The sequence below is a fragment of the Acomys minous genome, assembly GCF_964271855.1.
Source record: "Acomys minous genome assembly, chromosome: 4".
Taxonomy (NCBI): domain Eukaryota; kingdom Metazoa; phylum Chordata; class Mammalia; order Rodentia; family Muridae; genus Acomys; species Acomys minous.
Window position 1 is genome coordinate 52,368,616 of NC_140486.1, and position 22,699 is coordinate 52,391,314.

At 41.4% G+C, this 22,699-nt stretch overlaps 1 protein-coding gene across 1 annotated transcript in view; it reads right to left on the reverse strand.

Annotated features, from left to right (window-relative positions):
* CAMK4 (calcium/calmodulin dependent protein kinase IV) overlaps positions 1-22,699 on the reverse strand; it is a 214,302-nt gene that overhangs the window by 28,604 nt on the left and 162,999 nt on the right. Inside the window, exons 6-7 of the mRNA XM_084779436.1 lie at positions 7,313-7,403; positions 5,048-5,122 (exon numbers count right to left, since the gene is read on the reverse strand). Of these exons, the coding sequence (XP_084635562.1) occupies positions 5,048-5,122; positions 7,313-7,403 (166 nt within the window). The remainder of the gene's footprint in view (positions 1-5,047; positions 5,123-7,312; positions 7,404-22,699) is intronic.

Here is a 22,699-nt window from a genome sequence, read left to right on the forward strand (position 1 = left end):
CCAAGCCTTGGTTTCAAAATACTATCCTGATTCAAAGCCTTTGTTGAATTCCTGGCCAATACTTCTGAATTCCTTACCTACAATACAGATTCTTTTAAAGCATAATTTATTTTGAATTGTCTGTTGATGTGTGTGTGTGTGTGTGTGTAGTGGGGGTGTTACTCCTGTGAGAGCATATAGATTCACTTATTGTATGTGCACCCTGCCTTTCCAACCCCATCTTGTACCTATGTCCCATGGACTCTATGTTCTTTCCAGGTGTACAAAGGGGCATAATGATTGGCAGCTTCCCTCTCCAGGACCCTCCTCTTCCGGTGCCCATGGACAGTGCACATGGCCGCCTCTCTATCAAAGTCCTGTTCCCCTTCAGTAGAGAGCTGAAATGCCTCCTCCTAATATACCTCTAGCCAAAGTTGGCACTCTATGTCTGTATCCCTGAGCCATTGGCTCGGATAAATATAGATACTGTGGCAGGGAACCCTGATTTACTTCTTTTGTAGCTCATGGCATCTTTGACAAGCAGAACATACTGATCTTTATCCCTGTGACCTCAGAGGTTAATGTGGAATCTATCAGACAGTTAATATTCCATGTTCTTTTTATCAATGAATGAATCATTCCTTCTTACAACGACTGTTCTGTGTGCTGAAAGAAAAGGCCCATTCCCTTGGCTCTTCGTGCATCCCTTAGAGGATGCTGCTTGCTTGCAATCCTAGAAAGGATTCTAAGAGAGCAGTCGTTTCCTCTATTTTTGGTCTTCCTGTTGTAGGGTTGCTCAACTCTTGGGGAATTGATTTGACCTACTTCTCTCTTGGCCATGCTTAGTGTTTTATATTAAACAATGACTATCATGTTGCTTGTTATCTTTTTTTTTTTCTTAAGGGAAATCTTTATATCTTTTCTCATTTTTCTCTTAATTGTCCAGTCAATTATATAGCATGACTGATGATAAAAAGACAATTCTATTTGGTACAACTAAATTCAGCCCTTCACCCCTCCCCACAGTCTTGGACACTCATAGGCATGAAGGGAATACAGAAGGAGGACAAATAGGGACATACGAATTATTATAGGCAGATATATAATAGTCAGTACAAATAGGAGGGAGGACCCAAACAGAAAACTGTTTAAGGGGAAACAACCTTCAAAACAAACCTAGAAGCTGCCCCCAGCAAACAGCACAGCGCAACTGTCTCACACTTTTAACCGAAGGACATGAGCCTTGCTTTATCAGCCGCTGGCAGAGGGAGCGTATTGCTTAACCGCAGTTCAGTGTTTCCCTTTCGCTGAAGTAAGGCAGATCAACCACAAGGCCTTGTTCGTGCCAAGACAGTTCTGCATCAGCAAGCTCCACCCTCAGTGCCCAAACTCAGTCTTAATGTTAAAGCCTAAACATCTGTGTTGACTCAAAAGTCATACAACGAAATCTTCATCTCCCCTAGGGTGACAGATTTAGAAGGTGGGGTCTTTGCTGTGGGATCAGACCACCGGGGGCAGGAGGGAGGGAGCCCACATGAACATAATTAGTGCCTACAGAAGAGGTTCAAGGGAAACACCAACTCCGCCGTCCTATGAGGACAAACTAGACAGCACAATCCAACAGGAGGCAAGGCCCTTGCCAGAAAACCAATCAGCAAGTCCTTGATCTCGGACTTCCGGAGTTTTGGAATGCAGCCAAGTCTGCTGCTTGTAAGCAACCCTGTCTAAAATAGTTTGTTACAGCATCCAAAATGAATAGAGTCACTTAGCAACAGGACCCTCAGTTAATTCAGGACAGCAATATGTCTCGTTATCAGGGACATTGTCAGTGTCCCTGGGAGTATGGAAGCTGTGACCGCACGTGGGCATTATGACGTAAGCAGAAGTGACATGTAGGCCTCAGCATGCCTATTTTACCATTAGAAGGTGTGCCTTTTTTGGTCTTCTCCCCTTCTTGTTGTATAGAACGTAGAAATGATGACTGATTTCCAGAAGCCAACATGGACTGTGAGTCCCCAGCACTGGTCGGCAGTGCTCACACAGCCATAGCTGTAGAAGCCCTTACTATTGCTTGTATGTAGACTCTGAGCATGACAGTACCACCCGCTACCTTGTCTAAGCCATAGCTGCTTTTTAAGAAGGGTTATGTGTGAGCTTTACACCTGCACACTGCATCTACATCCCTCCTCCCACGTCCTTCTCCCTCCTCCATTTCCTCCCGTCTCCCACTCACCCTCACAAATCCATAATTTCTTTAATCATTATCGGTAACATGCATATAAAAACCAACTGATCTCATTTAGCATCGCTTGTAGTCACACTGGTCCAGAACTGACTGCTTGGGCTTAGTCCATGCACAGGAGATCGTGCCTGGAGGAAACTGGCTCTCCCTTTTTCAGTAACCACAGAACACACAGGCACAGCAGCTGGTGTAGTCACTATTCCAGTCTTACTCAGACAACCATTTTGCTGAGATTTCATAGGTACATTGTCTGTTATATCTTGGGGACACTGTCAAGCAGGAGGTGTCCTGGGCCTCTGGATGCTAAGTCACAGTTAATTTACATTTTCTGAACTTACTATTAACCATGATTATTATTAGTAACCACTGGTTACTCAGCTTCCAAAGCCTTATGAGGTAGGATGAAACCACTTGGCACAATGGAAACATTTAATAGGAAGAGAAGTTACTAATTCTGTGCCATCACTGTATTTATGAAAAATAAAATTGTAAGGAAATATTTTTTATTCACCAGGTAAACTACCTCATTAAAAGCAAAATTATAAATGTTGTACATGAGCATGGAGACAGAGAAGGAATATCCAGGCTCTATTAATTCTGACAATGTGTATGCTCACTTTCACTTCCTACAGTGACAACATGATATATTTGACATTTTGGATGGTTATACTGTGTGTGGTAATGCTCACCTGGAATAATTGTGAGGGTGAGACAGGAGGTTGGTCACAAGTTTGAGGCCAACATGGACTACACAGTGGGTTGGAAACCAGCCTGCTCTACAGAGCAAGACCTTCTCTCAAAACCAAAACAAAGAAAAACAAACAAACGTATAAACCAAGTCATTTTATAATAAAAGAAATAATATATTGACTTATCTGTGGTGATTTTTAAAGGGGAAATGGATTCTTATGCCTGAGCCACTAACAGCGAGATGTGGGAATGGGGAAAGATACTTGAGCATTTTGGTCCTTAGTAAAATGAGAATGTGAAAAAGTTAATGTTAGAGCTACTTCCAGAACTGAGATTCTGGGCCTTTAGGATACACTTGCTCCCGAGAACATCTTACTGTACTTTTCCAACTGATCTCTATTAGAAAGTGTTAAAATGAGTCAGGTATGTGCTCTGTCCAGTTCTAAGGAAGACGGTTGTCCATAAATACAGATGCTATAGAAGAAAATGTCCAGTAACTCCAAACACCTTCTCTTTCCTGTTTCCATGATAGCTTTTGATCATATGCTATGAGATCAGCATTCCTTAGGCCAGAGGTCCTCAACCATCCTAACGCTGAGACCCTATAATATAGGTTCCTCGTGTGGTAGTGAACCCCAACCATGAAGTTATTTTCATTGTTACTTTATAACTGTAATCTTGCTACTGTTATGAATTGTACTGTAAATATTTTAGGACATAAGAGATTTGTCAAGGGAGTCACCACCCACAGGTTGATAACCACAGCTGGGCTTACAAGCCACTCCTCTAGAACCTGTAACCCTCTCCAGTGGAGTGAATACAGGAAACACTGTTCCTATGTGAGGCGGTGGCCTGCGTATACAGCAGGAGATTAATAAGTGTTTGCTGAAGATGTGAGTGAAAGGAGTGCTGTATGAAGAGACTGATGTTAGGAGGAGGTGTTGCATCATCTGTCAAGTGATGACTTCAAGTTTCATCTTTCTTTCCCCCTGGCGTCAACATTTCAGTTGGTTTATTGCGTATTTGTTGGCCGCCAACTTAAGGAACACCTGCTAATGTTTGCCAGTTGTTTTATTTCTGGTTCGGTTATTGCTGTCGTAATTTAGTTATAAAAAGGACGGGATGGCTCATGCTCGCATGGATCAAAAGCTTTTGTTCTGTCTATGAAGTGAGGGCTGGACACAGGGTGCTTTTAGCTCATGAGACAGGGGCGGGGGTGGGGGTGGACGTTAGCACTGTCTACCTCAAGGGCAGCCGGGAGACTGTGGGGGAACCCAGCGAGGCAGTGCCATGGATAACCTAATTAATGTATGCCATTGGTCTTCAAATAGGGGTTTCTTATGGTTGTCCCTTCCAGCTCCAGGTGCCTACAAGAAATACTATATCACGCTAAGGTCAGGGTCAGCATCACCAAGCCCTGGCCACTGTCAGGAGAGAGGCGTCCTTCAGCCTGACTGTTGGGATCCACGGCTGAGTCGACATATGCACATTCCCTAGCTTTGTTGTGTCCTGTCTATAAACTGTGGAAGTACTACAGGGAATGCAGCAGCAGACTGAGAAGGAATGCTTTTTCTCAGATTGGGAGAGGGTTAGAAAGAAATCTATCTTTCCACTTTATGTATTTCATGTCATTTTTCTCTTGATATGCTCAACGGCCAGAGCCAGAGGCAGGCTATTTCGGCTGTGAGCTCTGGTAGTCTGTGAGGCAGACCTGTTCTCACTGTCCTGTGTGCCATTTACAGTAATCAATCCTCTCTCCCACACGCCCTAATAAAGAAAAAGAAGCTTAGGACGGGCCCGTGGCTTCCGTGGCAACCACACACCCTGCTGCTCTCCTGCCCTGCTCTCAACTGGCTGGCTTTCCACTCCTGCACGTCTCCTGGAGTGGCTGCACCCCAACAGGCATTCGGACACAGGCGTGCCCTACATCCCAGATCACTGAGTCCACCCAGGAAAGAAAAAGGTGATCCAAGTACCATCTGTAAATGCCACAGTCACGCCACACCCAAGGCCAAGCCATTTAATGGCCACATTAAAGCATGTATAAATAGACACACTGGGAGTTAAAAGTAAAACCAGGTCATTAGGTAAAAATAGATTTCAATGAAGGTAAAATGCCAGCATTAAAAAGCATACCGCAGTACCCTGGGGTTCCACATACTGTCTTCATGAGCACTTGGTGTTCCACAATTTTAGAAAGTCCAAAATCAGCTGGAAACACAAGAGAGGAAGTTAGTGCACCAAGACTTCTCTCGGCTCGTAAAGGTTCTTCTGCTTTTCAAAAACAAAACTAACATATTTGTTGACTTCTGACGAGGTGTGGGGTGGCTGAGGGTGGAAACAAGCCACTTCAAAGGAACCTTTTTTTAAAAACCAGTACTTCAAGCCTTTCTTTAACTCTGGAAAAAACAAACATGACTCATCAATACATTTACAAATAGTTTATAATGCTTGAATTTCCTCTACATCTCAAAAAACATTAACATGCAAGGAAATTTTCTTAGTAACTGTAACTGTGATGTTTATATAAAAATCCCTGAGATTCATGTGACAATAACTCAAGGAGACAATATAGGGCTTAGTGATGTTCTTCAGAGTCTTTAGTTCACTAGTGAGATAAAACAAAACAAAACAAAGCAGACCTTCACAGATGCCGTGGAAGCAAGCGGAAATACCCAAAGTTTATTCTAGTTGAATATAAGTAACATCAGTACCTAATGTTTGACAGATAATAATTTATTCTCATATAATGAGTTAAACATTTTGAAGGGAGCCCAAATTATTTATATTCATTCTTTAGCATATAACCTAAGTAAAATATTATCCAAGTTGCTACAGTGATAACCTGTTGCCGGGTGACCTCTCTTCAGGAGTGTCAGAAAAGCTGCCCGAGTCCCTTCTTCAAGAGGCTGGTACAGAATGGATACCATTTTAAACTTCAAAGAAACAGCCCCCGTTTCCATAAGGCCGCTGACCGTGTCACTGAGCACAACAGGCAGGCCTTCAGAAAGAAAGGCTTTCCTGCCCAAATTAGTATCTAACCATCCACCCGAAGAGACTTCTTTAAGGATCAAATCTTTGAAAGTGATGTCAAAGGAAACAGAAACTCCCTGCTGTCTACTGTCTGTCAGGAGTGATTACCAGAGCAAGCTGGCTGCCCAGCAGGCTCTTCACAGAGCCTCTTTAGGTTCCTGCTCTCCTGACGCACACTCTGCCCCCTGAATTCTTCCTTGGCAGAAAGGCTTAATGTTTAGAGGTGTTAACACGTGTAAATCGAGGAGACACATCAGCTTAGCTCTGAAGGAGAACTGAGCGGAGAGCAATACCCTCCAATGCCTTTTATGCAGATTCTGCCGAGGAGGAGGAGAATTTCTCTCTTAGTACCTTCAAAGGTCTTTGGAAATGAAAATTTGCTTTATCAAGTATATGGGATAGAGAATGTAATGTAGGGCTCAGAGGTGAGGAGCACTGCCTGCTCTTCCAAAGGTCCTGAGTTCTATTTCCAGCAACCACATGGTGGCTCACAACCATCTATCCATCCATCTATAATGTGATCTAATGCCCTCTTCTGGCCTGCAGGTGTACAGGCAGGCAAAAACACTGTATACTTAAATAAATAAACGAATCTTTTTTTTTTTTAAATGTAACGCATTTTTCTCCTAAAGGGCTGATTTCAATGGGCAGATGAGAATTGCCCAAAGTTCAACTTCATACTTTTTCTGAGTGCTTAGATGGGGTGGGCTCCTCGAGTCAACAATGTTTGAGAAACTCTTATGAATTACGATATGTTAGTTACATATTGTCATTTGTAAGGTTCTATAAAGGAATGCCAAAATAAAAATATTATTTCATTTTATATTTCTAACCGGTCTGACCAACCACAGACCCTCTTTAAAGCCATATCCTCCATATGTGTGCAGAAAAGGGACCTCTTCCACCCTGACTCTGCAACAGCACCCTGTGGAAAACTATCTGCAAGTACGGTCTTCGAGTTTTCTCTGTTAATTTAGATCAAGAACTTTGTACTAAAGTTCTTCATTATATAAGACTAAGCTCCAAGTAATTTGTCAACTCCAAGTTAAGAACCAAAACACAAGTGACGTTTTCACTATGAACTTATCTACAATGCACAAGGTTATCTGGAGAGGTCCTCATGGTTGTCAAGCACCACAGCTGCTGCGTCTCTGAATGTCCAGCAATGGCGCAGGGAGGTCTAGCATGTGGCTTCAGGTTAACAGGCCAGAGAGGAGCTAACAAACGCCGCATTGGTTACTCACAGATGCCAAGTCTTGGAACGGATCTGGACGGAGACGACCCTGGCTAGAACAGAATCTAAAACTCCCTGGAACGCACGTCGTCTGCCTGGGGAAGGGGCCACGAGACATGAGGAAGCTCTCTTACCAATCTTGAGTGGTGCGTCTGGGGCTGCAGTTGCATAGAGAAGATTCTCCGGCTTGAGATCGCGATGGACAATCCCATTTTCATGCAGGTACTGCACGGGGGAAACAAGGAACAACAGTTGTGTCGCTTTATCTATGGCTCTGCGATCTGCGCCTGATGTTTCGAGATCTTCCATAATCTTATGGCTCACGGACACACATTAGGATTAAAAAAAAATACACATCACAAGGAAAGCGAAGTTAATCTGTTAGAGTATACAGATTAAGGAATAGCTTGTGAGGGCTCGGGGTGTGTGTTAGTGGGAGAGTGCTCCCCTAGGCTGAGAGAGGCTCTTGGTGGATTCAGAGGCTGCTTCTCTTATTTTTCATCCGCCTCTATCAAATTCATAACTAAGTTCTGCCCATTTTAATTCTAAAACGTTTCCCAAATGTCTTATTTCTTCACATCATCACCCTGGTTTGTTCCCTTCGAACTATTTTCCAACAGAGCCCAAGGAAGCTGTCATGTATTTTCCCTGGAAACAGGATGCTGGCAGAGAGCAGAGTTATGGCTGCTGCTGGCTAGGGAAATCTGCAGTGTCAGGTCAGAGTGGTCCACAAGAGAAGAGGCAGAACAGAACACTCAGACTCTAACTTTCACTCTGGCTGCGGCACGGGTCTCCCGGTTTGCAGAGTGGAGGAACATAGGTAGGCATGCTCTTTCGGATGCATTCTAACACATATGTCATAACACTTTAGTAAATGTATATCCAAAAATAAGCTCTAAACACTTGTTTTTTATCTACACCATTTCCTCCAAAACTCAACTCAAAACCTAAAAACATTCACTGAGTGAAAATTTTAATGAAACACACACTCACGCATTAAATAGATTATCATTTTAAGTAACTATCATACAAGAAAGCAATGGCAGATAGATAGGCCCGGGTTTAGACACACAAATGGTATGTTGACAGACTATAAGCCTATAAAGAAAAATGAAATAGCGTACACGCAGTCCACAAATGAACTGCACATAAAGCCCATTTGTATGTGAGATTAGAGCTAGTGCACGTCAAAGAGGGTTAAAAAGGATGCATGTGTGCTCGATTCATTTTCTCATTTTCAATGTATAATACCAGGTTTCAGAAAAGAGGAGATTCCAGGCTAGATACTATAGAAATGTTTGGGTAAGTACGTGTTGTATAAAAAATAATGCACAGTGTAGAACAAGGCACAAAAAGTGGCCCGCAGTTACAAAGAAATAAGCAGCGAGCAAGTTTTAGTATAAGAAAAACAGTATCCAGAATGCATACAGAGGAAACATCTGTCCAGTCTGGCGATCCCAGATGTTGACCAGGCAGGGCTGGGAGAAAATACCCTAGTCCGGGGCACAGGCGGCTTCTGCTTACAGGCGAGGAAGGGATGCTACAGAAGATGATGATCATCCCACGTAACAGCACATGCTTTATATGCTCAGAAGCAAGAGTGAGGCTGGGCAGTGGCACAGTAGGTAAAGCATGTGCTACACCAGCGTGAGGCACTGCGTTGGGATCCTCAGACGCCACCTAAAGCTTGGCACAGCAGTGCATCTGTGCCATTGTTCCTCTGCCAAGATGGGTGGGAGAGACGGGAATTCTGGGAAACCTGGCCAGCTAGTATGAAGTAGGCAAAATGAACAAGAGACCTCTTGAAGCCAGAGGTGGGGCTGAGAGCTGAGACTGACCTTTGACCTCCAAACATATGCCATCACATAAGCACACACGCATGCACGCGCGCACACACACACCAAAGAGAAAGAAAAGAAAACAGAAGAAAAAGAAAAGAAAAAAGCTTAAGTTGACATTGGGATGCATTAAAGGAAAAAAACAACAGTATTTGGCTGCAAATGAAAGGTAAATAAAATATGAAAGGGGAAATTTGTACATTTCCCTTCACAAACCTTTTAATTCACAGATACATGAACCACTCCTAGATTAATTATGCATTAGAGTATAAAATTTAAAAAGAAACTGATAGATCCCCTAAATATACCTTATCGCGCACCTCTTAAAAATGCAGTCTTCAAAAGCTCAAATTCTCCTTTAAAGAGTCAAAAGTAATACGGCTACTGTGTCTTCAGAGGGTGTCTAGACTTGTAATTAAACTCTCTCCATGGTCCTAACAAAAACTGTGTCATTGTGTAATGAAAGCTACTACATGGCAATTTGGTTTAATTACAGCTCTGCTGTGTTCGATAGGCTGTGTGTGGTTAATTGATAATGTCTCAGGAGTTGGTAGGAGGAAGTTTGAATCTCTTTTAAAATCTAGCAGGACACAGAGGAACTAGTCATTAAAGAAAGAAAACAGTGTTCTGGCTACCGTTTTCCAATAGGGAATAAAAGTTAAACTTCATGTTTTGTTCTTTTCTGTTTTTCAGAAAATTTAGAATTGGTATACCTAAATTTAAGTAGGAGTGCCAGAGTGAGTACTCTGTTTTTGTGTCATATCTGCATTGGACACCGGCCACTTGCATTGTCTTTACTTGAGCTCTGTCTTTATGGTTTCAAAACTGTCCATGGAGGAGAAGCATATCCCATGACCAGACCAACAAGACTTTTAGTATCACCTAGTGTAAGCCTTGGTGCTTCTCATCCCAAGTCTGGGATCACTGGTGTCTTACCTACTTCCAAGTCATGCTACATGCTCCTGTCTCCCTTATTAGCCTTGAGCCATTTCACCCACAGATACTTCATTCGCTTTTTATTTGCATTTCCACTGTCATCACTTAGTAATAACCTCCACTTTCTGTACTGAAGCTGCTACACTGTCATCTAGCCCACCTGATAAAGCCATATGCTTATAAGTCATAGAGCAACTCAAGCAAGGCCTGAGCTGAAAGCAGAAACAACTTCAAGCTGAAATCTCACACCTACAAACTGGTCTAACTTTCCCAGAATAAAAATGAAAAGTTCTTTAAAGTGAACCCCTAACTTGTGTCTGCGTGTCTTTCTGAGATAACCATTGATATGCACAAGCCAAATCAACATCCCTTGTCATGTTATGCATGTGTACTTTCCAGAAAATGTCCATGTTTCTGGAATGTTGTGCCCTCAGAAGCTCTATCTGTCAACCCACTGTTCCTGGGATAAAAACACAGGAGAGACAGGAGACTCCCTAGAATCCCAGAAGAGCAGCAGGCCTGGCATAAGCAGTGGCAGCCTGGCACATGCTGGGTGAAATCGTAAGACACCCTACCTAAAACAAAGTAGAAGGAGAAGACCCACACAGGAACATGCACACACACATCATACATACTCATGCACAGACATATACATGCACAAATCATACACACACATGCATCATACACACATGCACACATGCACATCGGTCACTATGGCAACAGTAACTAACACTGTACAGCCCATACAGTCATCACCTTCTCCACAGAGTAATTTCTTCTGCCTTCCATAGCATTTTCCTCACATGTCTAGCTTAACGTTTTAATGCTAATAATAGTCAAGTGTGTGTTTGTCAATATAAAAGATTGCCTGAGAACAGCATTTCTTACTGACCTTTGTACCTACAGACTCTAGATACAAACATGGGCGTGGAGTAGGTTTTTGATAAGTTATCTGCAAAAATAAAGTGTGACTGGAGTGACTGGTCAGACTTATGGGCCGGGTGAAGCTCACTATCAGACAACAACGAGAAGACACAAGTACCATGGAACGGATGGTCCGCCACAGCTGGGGGTCTAGCATGCTTGGGTTCCATGGATGTTTGTTAAATACATGATGAGATGGTACTTCTTGAGCTGGTGCAGAGCAAATCTATTTTGATAGGCACAGATACCATATGTCCACAGCACTACTTGTGTGGATCTGTGTTCAAGGACCTCAAGAGCTCAACTCACCCTGTTCTCTGTTAGGAACATCAGCTTTAAGTCAACAGACTGGGAGTACAATGTGGCACAACCTGATTAGTTCTATCTTTTTAAAGAGCAGAATCAAATCTTTAGTACTTTCAGGTCCAGCGAGGAACTGTGTCAGGTTGTATGCATATTTTATTTTATTTTCTTCTTTTTTTGTGTGTTTTTATTTTATTTTATTTTTTATTCGATTAATTTATTCAGATTACAACTCACTTGTTATCTCATCGCTTGTATCCTCCCGTTCCTCCCTTCCTCTCTCTTTCACCCTATTCCCCTCCCCTAGGTCTATGACCAAGGGGGACCTCCTCCCCCACTATATGGTAATAGGCTATCAAGTCTCATCAGGTAGCCTGTGTGCATATTTTAAAGACATCATTTTCCAAGACCTTTTCAGCAACTTTTGAGTTTCGGATGTCAGCTTTCTCTTTCCTTTCCCCACAATACATTGGTGATATCATCTCTTCCTATACCACTTCTGATAAATAATCTGTAATTGCCTGACATTAACAATATTTCATTGTGTTTATTAATGTGGGTGAAGGGATGAATATATTATATCAAGCACATGGCCATCAGAAGACAACTTCCAGAACTTGGTTCTTTCCTTCTATGGTGTGGTCGGATCAAAGCTGATGTGGCCAGGCTTGACAGCAAACACCTTCACTTGCCAGCGCAAACTGACATTTTCTAAGGTTCCTGAACTTCATAACTTTCATTGCTTCATGTAGTTCATCAAGTTCAGAAAGTTGTACGTAACATTTCTTTAAATTCTAGTGCCCATCATTCTACATGGACTTTAACTTATATTTGAGGTTGTTCCATAGATTTCGTCCAAATATCAATTTGATGCTCATTTTTACTTTTAAGTTTCATCTGGGATAGTGTTCTTTTTTTTTTTTTTTTACTCTCTTTCAAATTCATGTCCTCTATTTCTATTAATTGTCATTATATGCATATATGTATGTGTTTATGATATATGCATATACAGATATGCATCTATAAATATAACCTGCTCTGTCTGTATAATGTTATTTGTACATATGTTTTCAGGTCTTGTCACTTGGTATTGGGTAACTAATTGGTGTGCTCTTCCCTGCAGAAGACGGATTCTCCGGCTCCCAGCATTCCTCGGTATCCTGTAGTGCTTTGCGAAGGGTGAAGGCCCTGTGGTCTTTCCCCTGGTCCACATTAGCTGTCTGTTGTCACCGTTCAGCTCCTGGTTAGCAGACACATTAGTGAGACTTACTAAATGTATCTTCTGACATAAGTAGGAGACACAGACTCACACCACGCTTGCTGACCCTTTGGCTCTTAGGCTATCTCCATCCCTTCTTCTGAAATGTTCTCTGAGCCTTATGCGCATGAGTTGTGGTGGAGATGTAGCCGTTGGGACCAGGCTCCGTTTTGATTGGTTGTGGGTTTTATATACTAGTCTCCATCTGTTGCAGAGAGAAGTTTCCTTGGTGAGGGGGTGAGGACTACCGTTAATCTGTGACTAGAAGGGCAAATATTTAGGATGTAGTTAGGGATTACATTGGTTCAATAACATGGTGGCTGGAATAGCTTTTATCATTATGCCTAAAAATGCACTATATTTTTGTTTGTTTGTCATATATCTAATCTGTTGAAAATTCTGCCAAGAATATTTTTCTATCTTGGAATTAAGAGTTTTATTAAAATTTTTTTTTATCTCCAGATGTTTTATTTCAGAATTCTCAGTATGTCTTCTGCAAGCCTATTAAACATTCTCAGCTTCCCTCTGCCTTCTCAAATATGTAGGACGGAGCAGTAATAACTGTTTTAATCACCCTGTCTAGTGTTTCTGCATCTGTGTCTTGAGTCTGTCAATTGGCCTTACTTCCTGCTTCCTTCCATGCCCTGTAATTACATGTTAGATCTCGTGAAGTTTATCTGACTAGGTACAAGCACAAATGTAAATGTTATGTGATATTTTAAAACTCTGTTCTGGATACAGTTCCAATCTTTTGAGATCTGAAGTCTGTTATTAAGCTTTGTTATATCTGTGCACTGGGAGCGCATACTCTTCCATTCCCAATAGGAGCTACACGAATGCTTCTGTTCCGTGGTTCTTTCTCTGGCCTTGGACAGCTTTCTCAAGGCCAGTACTCAGCTGAAATAGTGAGAGTGGAGAGCGTTCAGCTTTACAGAGACCTAGCCCTCTTCCCTGTGTCTGTGAACGCGAGTCTCTGTGAGAGCACATCTGCCTTTGTCTTCTCACTGGAGGAAGGCGGCCTGGATGACCCGGCTTCTCCCCTTCGCAGCCTTGAAACATTTCAGCCAGTTTCACTCCTGACGTTATTTGTTTTCCGTATGCAGGAGTTTCTGTCTTGGTCTGACTGGCATATGATATCCAAGAACCATATCCCATATACTTCTTGTCTGAATTTGTTTGTTCCACAGAAAAGGATACACTCTTCCTTTACTTGCCCTTTCTCAGATACTGTCAACAGTAGTAAATAATACTGCTCTACAATTGGAATTACTTTACATATTTGATATTTTAAAGCCTATTCCTGATACAGCAATAAATACAGTTTATGCTATTTTTAAAAGATGACAATTGGAACAGTCCCATATTTAGCTCAGTAGTAATTAAGCCCAGCATTTCGCTTAATATTGAACACTTTCACCACATTCGTTCATAGATTTCTAAAGTTTCTAACAGCAAAGTAAGATGCTACTCCAACGTGATCCTCAGCCAGTAACAATTCCTTACTTACATTTGTGGGCCCCTGGCAGTATAGGGAACAGAAGCACATGTAAAATGAATCAAAGATACAGTGGTGTGGAAGGTGAAAGTCATCTTAGGAAGGGACATTAATGACACTCAGCTTTGAAGAAATCACACTGATCAATCTCAAATGTATTAAACGGCTGAGCCAGTGCTTTAAGAATAAATATAGGCTGGACTGCATTCCAAGTAGAAAATGTTGACCCATTTTTATGTTCTACCTATATACTGCTTATATAATTATATTAATATCAACTGAAACAAAATGAACACTTTGAAGCATCCTAAATAGATTAAACATGCAACAATTATATAAATATATCACAATTACATAAATATATCACTGAAACAACCTCTGTAAAGAACTGACGTGAGGAACTAAGAGTGAAGGTTCCTAGTTTCCAGATATGGTAGCAATCTGAAAGTTTACACAGTAATGAAAACACTGTTCTGTGGCATGATGTATATAAATAATAATAATAATAATAATAATAATAATAACAACAACAACAACAACAACGATGATGATGATGATGATGATAAAATTAATATACCATATGTTCAAGAAACCAGAGAAAATACATTTTGGCCATAGGTAAATGCTTGAGGAAATAAATATCTTACCTGATTTATATGAAGTGTGCATATATCAAAATAGTACCTGGTACACTACTAATATGACTAATTTCTATGTATTATGTCCATTGAAATCTGAAATTTACAAAATAAACTTTGTATTTTACGGCTGTTCAGAAATGGTTCATATTATGTGACAGCCCAGAGCCTCTAGTTTCGTGTAGAGAATAATGATCCGAAGATCCGTAGGGTTCTGTGGCCTTATATCTGAAGGATATTAGGCAATTTTGTCAAAACACTGAAGGCTTCAACACAATGAATTTGAAGCTCCTTCTAGGTTTCAAGGATCTTTGCCCCATGTGAAATTTAAAAACAGTAAGTTCTCCATTAAGTAGAGCATTAATTGCCATTAAAGAAAGATTTAGCTCACTGTAATTTCAGATAATCAAAGGGCCTTAGGGCTAGGACTTTTAAAAATCGTCTTTGAAGGATTACTGTAAGAATTATAGAGTCAGTTTAGATATTGAGAGATTATCTAGACATAAAATCCCAAACTCAATTGCTTCTAAAGCAGGTTAACACAAATGAATTGAGCAAAACACATGATTGTTTTTTAAATAACTTTAATCTTGCACTGTGTGATAGGCCATGTTCTAAGAGATTTACCAAGCATTTTAATCTTAATAAGTTATTTCCTCTACTTTGTATATATATAAAAAAATAGCAACATTGATCACGCCATTCCTGGAAGTGCTGGGACACTCAGCGATCTAACTGGTCCTGGAGTCCCTAGTCTTACTCAGGGAACTGTGATGGCTAAAGTTGTTTTAAGTTTAAATTACTATGTTCAAGGGATTCTATAAAACAAAAATGCCTCTAACCTGTAGCCCCATTTGTCCAAGGACAAACAACTTCCAGGAATGCTGGGGGCTGTTGTTCATGTAAGATAACAAGCTTCTGTATATAAGTTTAGTTGCCCCAACTACACAGGATGTGCTTGATCACGTGGAGGTGGGAGGTACATAGGCAGGAAGTATGTCAGGGTGTATGGTGTCCACGGCTGGACAAAGGTGGGAAGGACACAGCCTCATGGGGTTTGCATTTATAAGCCTCCAACTAGTGCAATTCACTGATGTACTCTGGGGATCCCGGGTGTGGACCTGGCCAGTGTCCATTGTTCAACCAGTATTTAATAAAGTCTGCCACAAATTTGGCTTTAAAATTTGTGGTAATTGTCTTATTCTCTCCTGGTGACAATAACAGAACTAAGAAAAGGACGAAGAGAGGAGAAGTTTGTATTGATTGAGAGATCACACCTTACTCCTGTGTTTCACTAGGATTTTAATACTCCTTCTCAACAAATTGCTTTCAAAGGTTTGAAAAACAATCTACAGATTCAATAGAATTCACATCAAAATGCCAGCACAATTCTTTACAGACCTTGAAAGAGCAATTCTCAACTTCATACGGAAAAAAAAACCCAAATAACTAAGACAACCCTATATAATAAAAGATCTTCTGGAGGTATCTCCATCCCTGATCTCAAGTTGTACTATAGAGCATCAATAATAAAAACTGCATGGTACTGTCATATAAAGAGACAGGTGGATCAATGGGATCAAATCAAAGACTCAGAAATAAACCCACACACCTATGGACACTTGACTTTTCACAAAGAAGCCAAACCTATACAACGGGAAAAAAGATAGCATCTTCAACAAATGGTGCTGGTTTAACTGGACATCTACATGTAGAAAAATGCATATAGACCCTTATTTATCACTCTGTACAAAACTCAAGTCCAAGTGGATTAAAGGCCTCAACATAAAATCAGACACATTAAATCTGTTAGCAGAAACAGTGAAGAACAGTCTTGAGCTCATTGGCACAGGAAACAACTTCCTGAACAGAACACCAATAGCTCAGGCTCTAGGGTCAACAATTAATAAATGGGACCTCATGAAACTGAAAAGCTTCTGTAAGGCAAAGGATACTCTCAACAGAACAAAACAACAGCCTACAGACTGGGGAAAGATCTTTACCAACCCTACATCTGACAAATATATAAAGAACTCAAGAAATTAAACACCACCAGACCAAATTAATCCAATTTAAAAATGGAGTCCAAACCTAAACAGGGAATTCTCAACAGAGGAATATTGAGTGGCCAAAAAACACTTAAAGAAATTCTCAGTGTCCTTAGTCATCAGGGAAATGCAAATCAAAACAACTCTGAGATTCCATCTTACACCTATCAGAATGGCTAAGATAAAAAATTCAAGTGACAGCACATGCTGGTGAGGATGTGGAGAAAGGAAAACACTTCTCTATTGCTGGTGGGAGTGCAAACTTGTACAACCACCTTAGAAATCAAACTGGTACTTTCTCAGAAAATTGGGAATAGCTGGGAATAGACCCAGCTATTCTGCTCCTGAGCATATACTGGAAAGATGTTGCACTATACAGTAAGGACATTTTCTCAACTGTGTTCATAAGCAACTTTATTTGTAATAGCCCAGAATCTGGAAACAACCTAGATATCCCTCAACTGAAGAATGGATAAAGAAACACATTTACACAATGGAATCACTGCTCAGCTATTAAAAACAAGGGAATCTTGAAATGTGTAGGCAAATGGATGGAACTAGAGATCATCCTGAGTGAGGTAACTCAGACCCAGACCCAGACCCAGAACCAGAAAGATACACATGGTATATACTCACTTATAAGCAGATATTAGCCATATAATACAGAATAAAACAAACTATAACACATGGACCTAAAGAAGCTAAATAACAAGGAGGACCCTAGAGAGGGTGCTTAATTATTATTCAGAAGGGCAAATAGAACAGATACGAGAAGCTGTTGAAGAGATAGGGCAGGACGGCAGCCTACCATAGCGGTCCTCGAAAAGACTCCACCCAGCAAGGGACCCAAGCAGATTCTAAGTCTCACAGCCAAATTCTAGGGTGGAGCAAAGGGAGTCTTATGGAAGTGTTTGGTGGGGGGGGGGGGGGATAGAAGGACACAAAGGGGACAGGAGCTCCACATAGAGACCAATGGAGCCAACAAATCTGCGCCTGGCGGTGGGGGTGGCTGCAGAAACTGATGCACAAACCAAGGACCAGGCATGGTGAGGACTTAGACTCCCTGCTCAGATGTAGTCTATAGGCAGCACAGTCTCCTTGTGTGTTCCACAATACAGGGAGTAGGGGCTGCCTCTGACATGGACTCTGGTATCCACTTGCTGATCACTTCCTTCTGGCAGGGGGGCCTTAACAGGCCACAGAGGAAGAGGATGAAGGCAGTCCAGATAAGATTTGATAGGCTGGGGTCAGATGATAAGGGAGGAGGGCTCCCTCTTTCAGATGAGAGAGGGGGCTATAATTGGGATGTAAAGTGAATACATTTAAAAAAATTTTAAAAGTGAGAGAAAATCCTTCAATGGAAGTATCAGACTTCTTCAATGTGGGAGGAAAGCAGATACTGGAGATACAGCCTCTGAGAATGGAACTATGATGTAATGTAATGCATCTCAGGGAGAATCTGGCAGTTCCCCATTCATCCTGCCTCTTCCCCATTAGGGAAGCGCCCAGAGCCACCCTCCAGTTCGCTCTGCTCTCTGCTATGCGGAAGGACAGCTCCTCTGCTCTTGTTATGCAGGGAGATGGGTTTCTTGTTCTTACTGATGTTGTTTCCAGGCTGTACTCAACTTTTTCTTTACTGGAGCTGTAGTCTCTCTATTTATTACCTCTCCAGGTCCCCTTTGTTGGTCTCTGTGCAGTAGATATCCTATTTATAAGAGGTATGTCTACACATGGCATGTGGTAATCATTAAATGGCCTTTTTTCTTTTGTTAATTAGACAAAAAAAAAATCTAGTGGTTGTACACTGTCTGTGTACTGCCTGACTGATGGTCAGAGCTTGATCAAGAGCAAAAGGGACCGGGATTATCACCCTAGGGTGACAAATGTAAGCCAAATAAAATCTGGGGATTTTTTTTTTTACTTTACTCGCTGTGGCACACATGTGATTCTCATAAAATAGTAGTCTATTAAAAATTACATTGCAGCTGTTAACTAAAGTGCCCTGCATCTTTGGATGCAGAGAATAGGAATCTGGTAACTGGATGCTGTAAATATATATATTTGTCTTAAATATGTTTTATGCATTAGGAGCTTAAAACGTAATGGCAAATCTCGTAATCCTTACAAGGTGAAATAATTTAAAATTATTTTCACAGTGGAGTTGCTAGAAAATTTGTTTGTAAAGAATAACTATTATTCTCCATTCTTAAATTCTTTTCTTCAAATTTTAGCAAATAAAAATTACTTTAACACAGCTCTTCTCATAAATATTTATGCCATATAATTTTAATTCTCTTATGAGCACACCCATATTATAGTATCACTTAATAACATTTCTTAGGTGAAATCTCAAAGCCAATCCTCTACAACCTTTTCTCATCCATTGGGATCGAGGACATGAAATCAGAAAGGAGAAAGATTTACTAGATCTTTTAAAAGAAAAGGGTGAGTATCATATAGAAAATCATGTCAGAGTTTCATATACTTCATGTAAAATATCTGAGCAATTTTAGAGATTAAGAATAACCTCACAAATGTAATCCTTTAGAACTTAATGAAGATGTTACAGTGGAAGTTCCTTTAAAAAAAAGACAGTATAGTAGGGATGTATCTCAATGCATTGCTATCATATGAAATGCCTATGGGAATTAGAATTTTATTATATACAGGGTTACTGATTATTTGATGTATTCTTCAATACCAAATGAATGCATTTGTATTCTATTGGCTGTACTTGCCATAAGTAAAATCCACATTAATACCTATTAGCTTGTTTCCTCATTGTTCCTTGTATATAAAAGAAGCTGAACGAGTGAATGAGGAAACCCCTGCCTTCTGACAACCACTGTACACTTGGTCTCCACTGTAGTTAGACAATGTTGGAGAAGAAGGAGCTGTTACATGAGTGCATTTTGAACGCATGTGAAACTGTTGAGCGGGAGTCAGCCAGTTCATCCTCTGGTCCTGAAGCTACCAGTGCCAGGTAAAAGCAGCCCAAGGGCCCAGTCAACATCAGCTGCATTAAATTGTATGACCCGACAGACTTGGAACAACAGTTAATGATGGAAAACAGTAATCAAGTGGAAGACCTTGGCTACAATTTCATGACTATGTCCTCTGCCCATTCTCTTATTAATGATACACATCCCAGATGTGTATGTTGAAGAGCTATACCCATGGAGCTATTAGTACGCCTGCCTGTTTCTTCCTTAAGACCCAGGATCAAGAACAGAGTCAGGCAGAGGTCACAGAATCAGGACTAGTTAACTGAACATTTAATGGCGGGCCGGCCTCCATCATACTGGCCTGTTGACCTGTCTGTGGGGACATTTTCCTGATTGTTCACTTATGTAGTAGGGCCCAGCCTGCTGTGTGTGGTACCATCTGGAGACCCTGGGGCCTGGACTGTGTAAGAAACAGAGCTAAGTGTGAACCTGGATTGCGCTAGCAAGCAGCAGTTCTCCAGAGTCTCTACTTCAGCTCCAACATGCATGTTCCTGGCCTCCCTTTTCTCGCTGATAGACTATAACCTATAAGTGGAAACAAACTCTTTCTTCTCAAGTTAGTATTGGTTGGCCTTTTATCACAGCAATAAAAAAGCAAAATTGGGAGTTGAAGAGTACTGACTCCATCCCTGCTTGGATGACTCAGGTACGAGTCTCCAGATTCACATCTCTAGGTATCAAGTGTTACCTTGGAATGCCATGATCCAGTCAGCCTTTGCTTATTTCTACTGAACACAGAGCTGCCCATTGGAGCCTCTGAAGTGTGATCGCATCTCAGGCTAGTATTTCTCCAAATAAAGCAGTGGTTTGGAACTGAATGCTTTGAAATCTCCTGCCTTTATGGTTTTTTTTAAATTAAATTTTATTTATTTAATTGGAGGGGGCTAAACTGTCTCTTAGGAAAACTGGCAGACTATCAACCCAAGTGGGGCCATTGGTAGGGGGAACACACACTTCCATTATGGTTGGCAAATCACTGTGGTGGAATTTGGGGAAAGTGGATCTCACAATCTCCTCTCCTTCCTCCTGCCCCCTCTGTCTTCCTGATACATGCTGTAGTCGTAATAGAAAGAAGCCCTTGTTGCTGCAGATGCACATGATCTGGCAGCCTTAAGCCCAACTGGACACCTTTGGTAAAAACCAAAACACAGGAAGAGAAAGGGGAAGAAAGGAAGGGAGAGGAAAAAGAAAAGAGAAACATACATGATTCAAATGTTTTTTAGTTTTTAATAATAATGTGAGTTCACGCAGGTTTCTTTTCCTTAGAACCATGATCTAAGATTAGGACATTAAACAAAGAAGCCAGGAGACAGAAGTCTAGGTAAATGGAGAGGAGATGGCATCCTTAAGAAGAAGTCTGTCTCCTTCGGTAACTAGCTGAGAGCACAATCTCTTTCCCAACATGAAACTAAGTGGGCATCCTGGAAACTCTGTGACCCAAGTCACCACTAAAGTTATGTCCTGGCAGAGAATCAGCAAGTTTCCTACAAAAGCTAGAACTGTGTGACTCTTCTATTTTCTGTCTAATGATGCCACAGAAATTTGATATCCTAACATTTTATGACTTATTTTTTTAATTTTTAATTTTTATTGATAATATTCATATTACATCTCAATTGTTATGCCATCCCTTGTATCCTCCCATTCCTCCCTCCCTCCCTCCCACTTTCACCCTATTCCCCTCCCCTATGACTGTGACTGAGGGGGACCTCCTCCCCCTGTATATGATCTTGGCGTATCAAGTCTCTTCTTGGTAGCCTGCTATCCTTCCTCTGAGTGCCATTGGGCCTCCCCATCAAGAGGATGTGGTCAAATATGGGGCACCATAGTTCATGTGAAAGTCAGTCCCCACTCTCCACTCAAGTGTGGAGAATGTCCTGTCCATTGGCTGAATCTGGGTAGGGATTTGAGGCTTACTGCACGTATTGTCCTTGGTTGGTGTCATAGCTTGAGCAGAACCCCTGGGCCCAGATCTGCCTGTCATAGTGTTCTTCTTGTAGGTTTCTAGGACCCTCTGGATCCTTCTATTTCCCCAATCTCCCATACTTCTCTCACCTAGAGTCCCAATAGGATGTCCTCACCTCTATCCTGCTCTCCTGGTAAGTGAAGACTTTCATGGGACATGCCCCTTGGGCTAGTGATTTTAGGACTTGTTTATGATTGGAATTTTCAGAAACATCAAAGAAGCAACAGCCAACAGTCTTAAGAAATGCCTGCGGTGGTAATTTTTCAAGTTGCTCTCTTACGCACAATTCAATATAACTACTGATCACCTTGTAACTACTAGACTCTTTTGAGATTTAAAAAGATTTAAAAAAATCAGTGTCTGAAGCAGCAATGCCTTGTGGGTGAGTATCCACAGTCTACATGCCTATAGAGTCACAGAGTAGAAAAGTGGACACAAGCAGCCCAGCGAGAAGCAAAGGGACTGCAGTGCTTGTGACACGGCGTAGCAGCATTTTCACATTCTCTGTTGGCCTCCAAGGGACCATCTAGAAAAGCTGTTTTCCTCCTTGTTTGTGGAAGGCAGGTATGACCAGGCTACAGGGACAAAAGAAGGACAGGAGTGCCACCAGGGCCTCTCGCGCCTTCGTCACCTAAACGTCACGTATCTAACAGTGCCCTGCTGTTGTAGGCCTACAATCACCTTGCCCTACTGGGATTTACTGTGCGGAGCTTAAGCCCCCCATTTTGTTATTTTCAGCTGGTCCAGCAGAAATGGATGGGGACTTTGCGCCCACAGATGAATCCTTGAGTGCTGGCCAGCTGTGTACGCTGCCTGGCTGCTGTTGCTGGAGTTGTTTTGGTTCTTGACCAAATACAAATCCTCCTCATTCCAGAAAGTGAGAAGTGATACATTTTTGTCATTGTTTCTAGATTTTTTTTAAAAGTGAAAGTGGTAACTACCCCAAATTCTCCAATTCAGAACCTGACAGTAGATTCTTTTAACATAGACTCAAGTTTAAAATATCTCGCCCTCTGTTTGGACTGCACGTTGACACTGTTTTGGTCAAGACCAGCAAAAGACTTTCCGTTTGCCATGCTCCACATTTTGGTGTGTGTGTGTGTTGTGTTT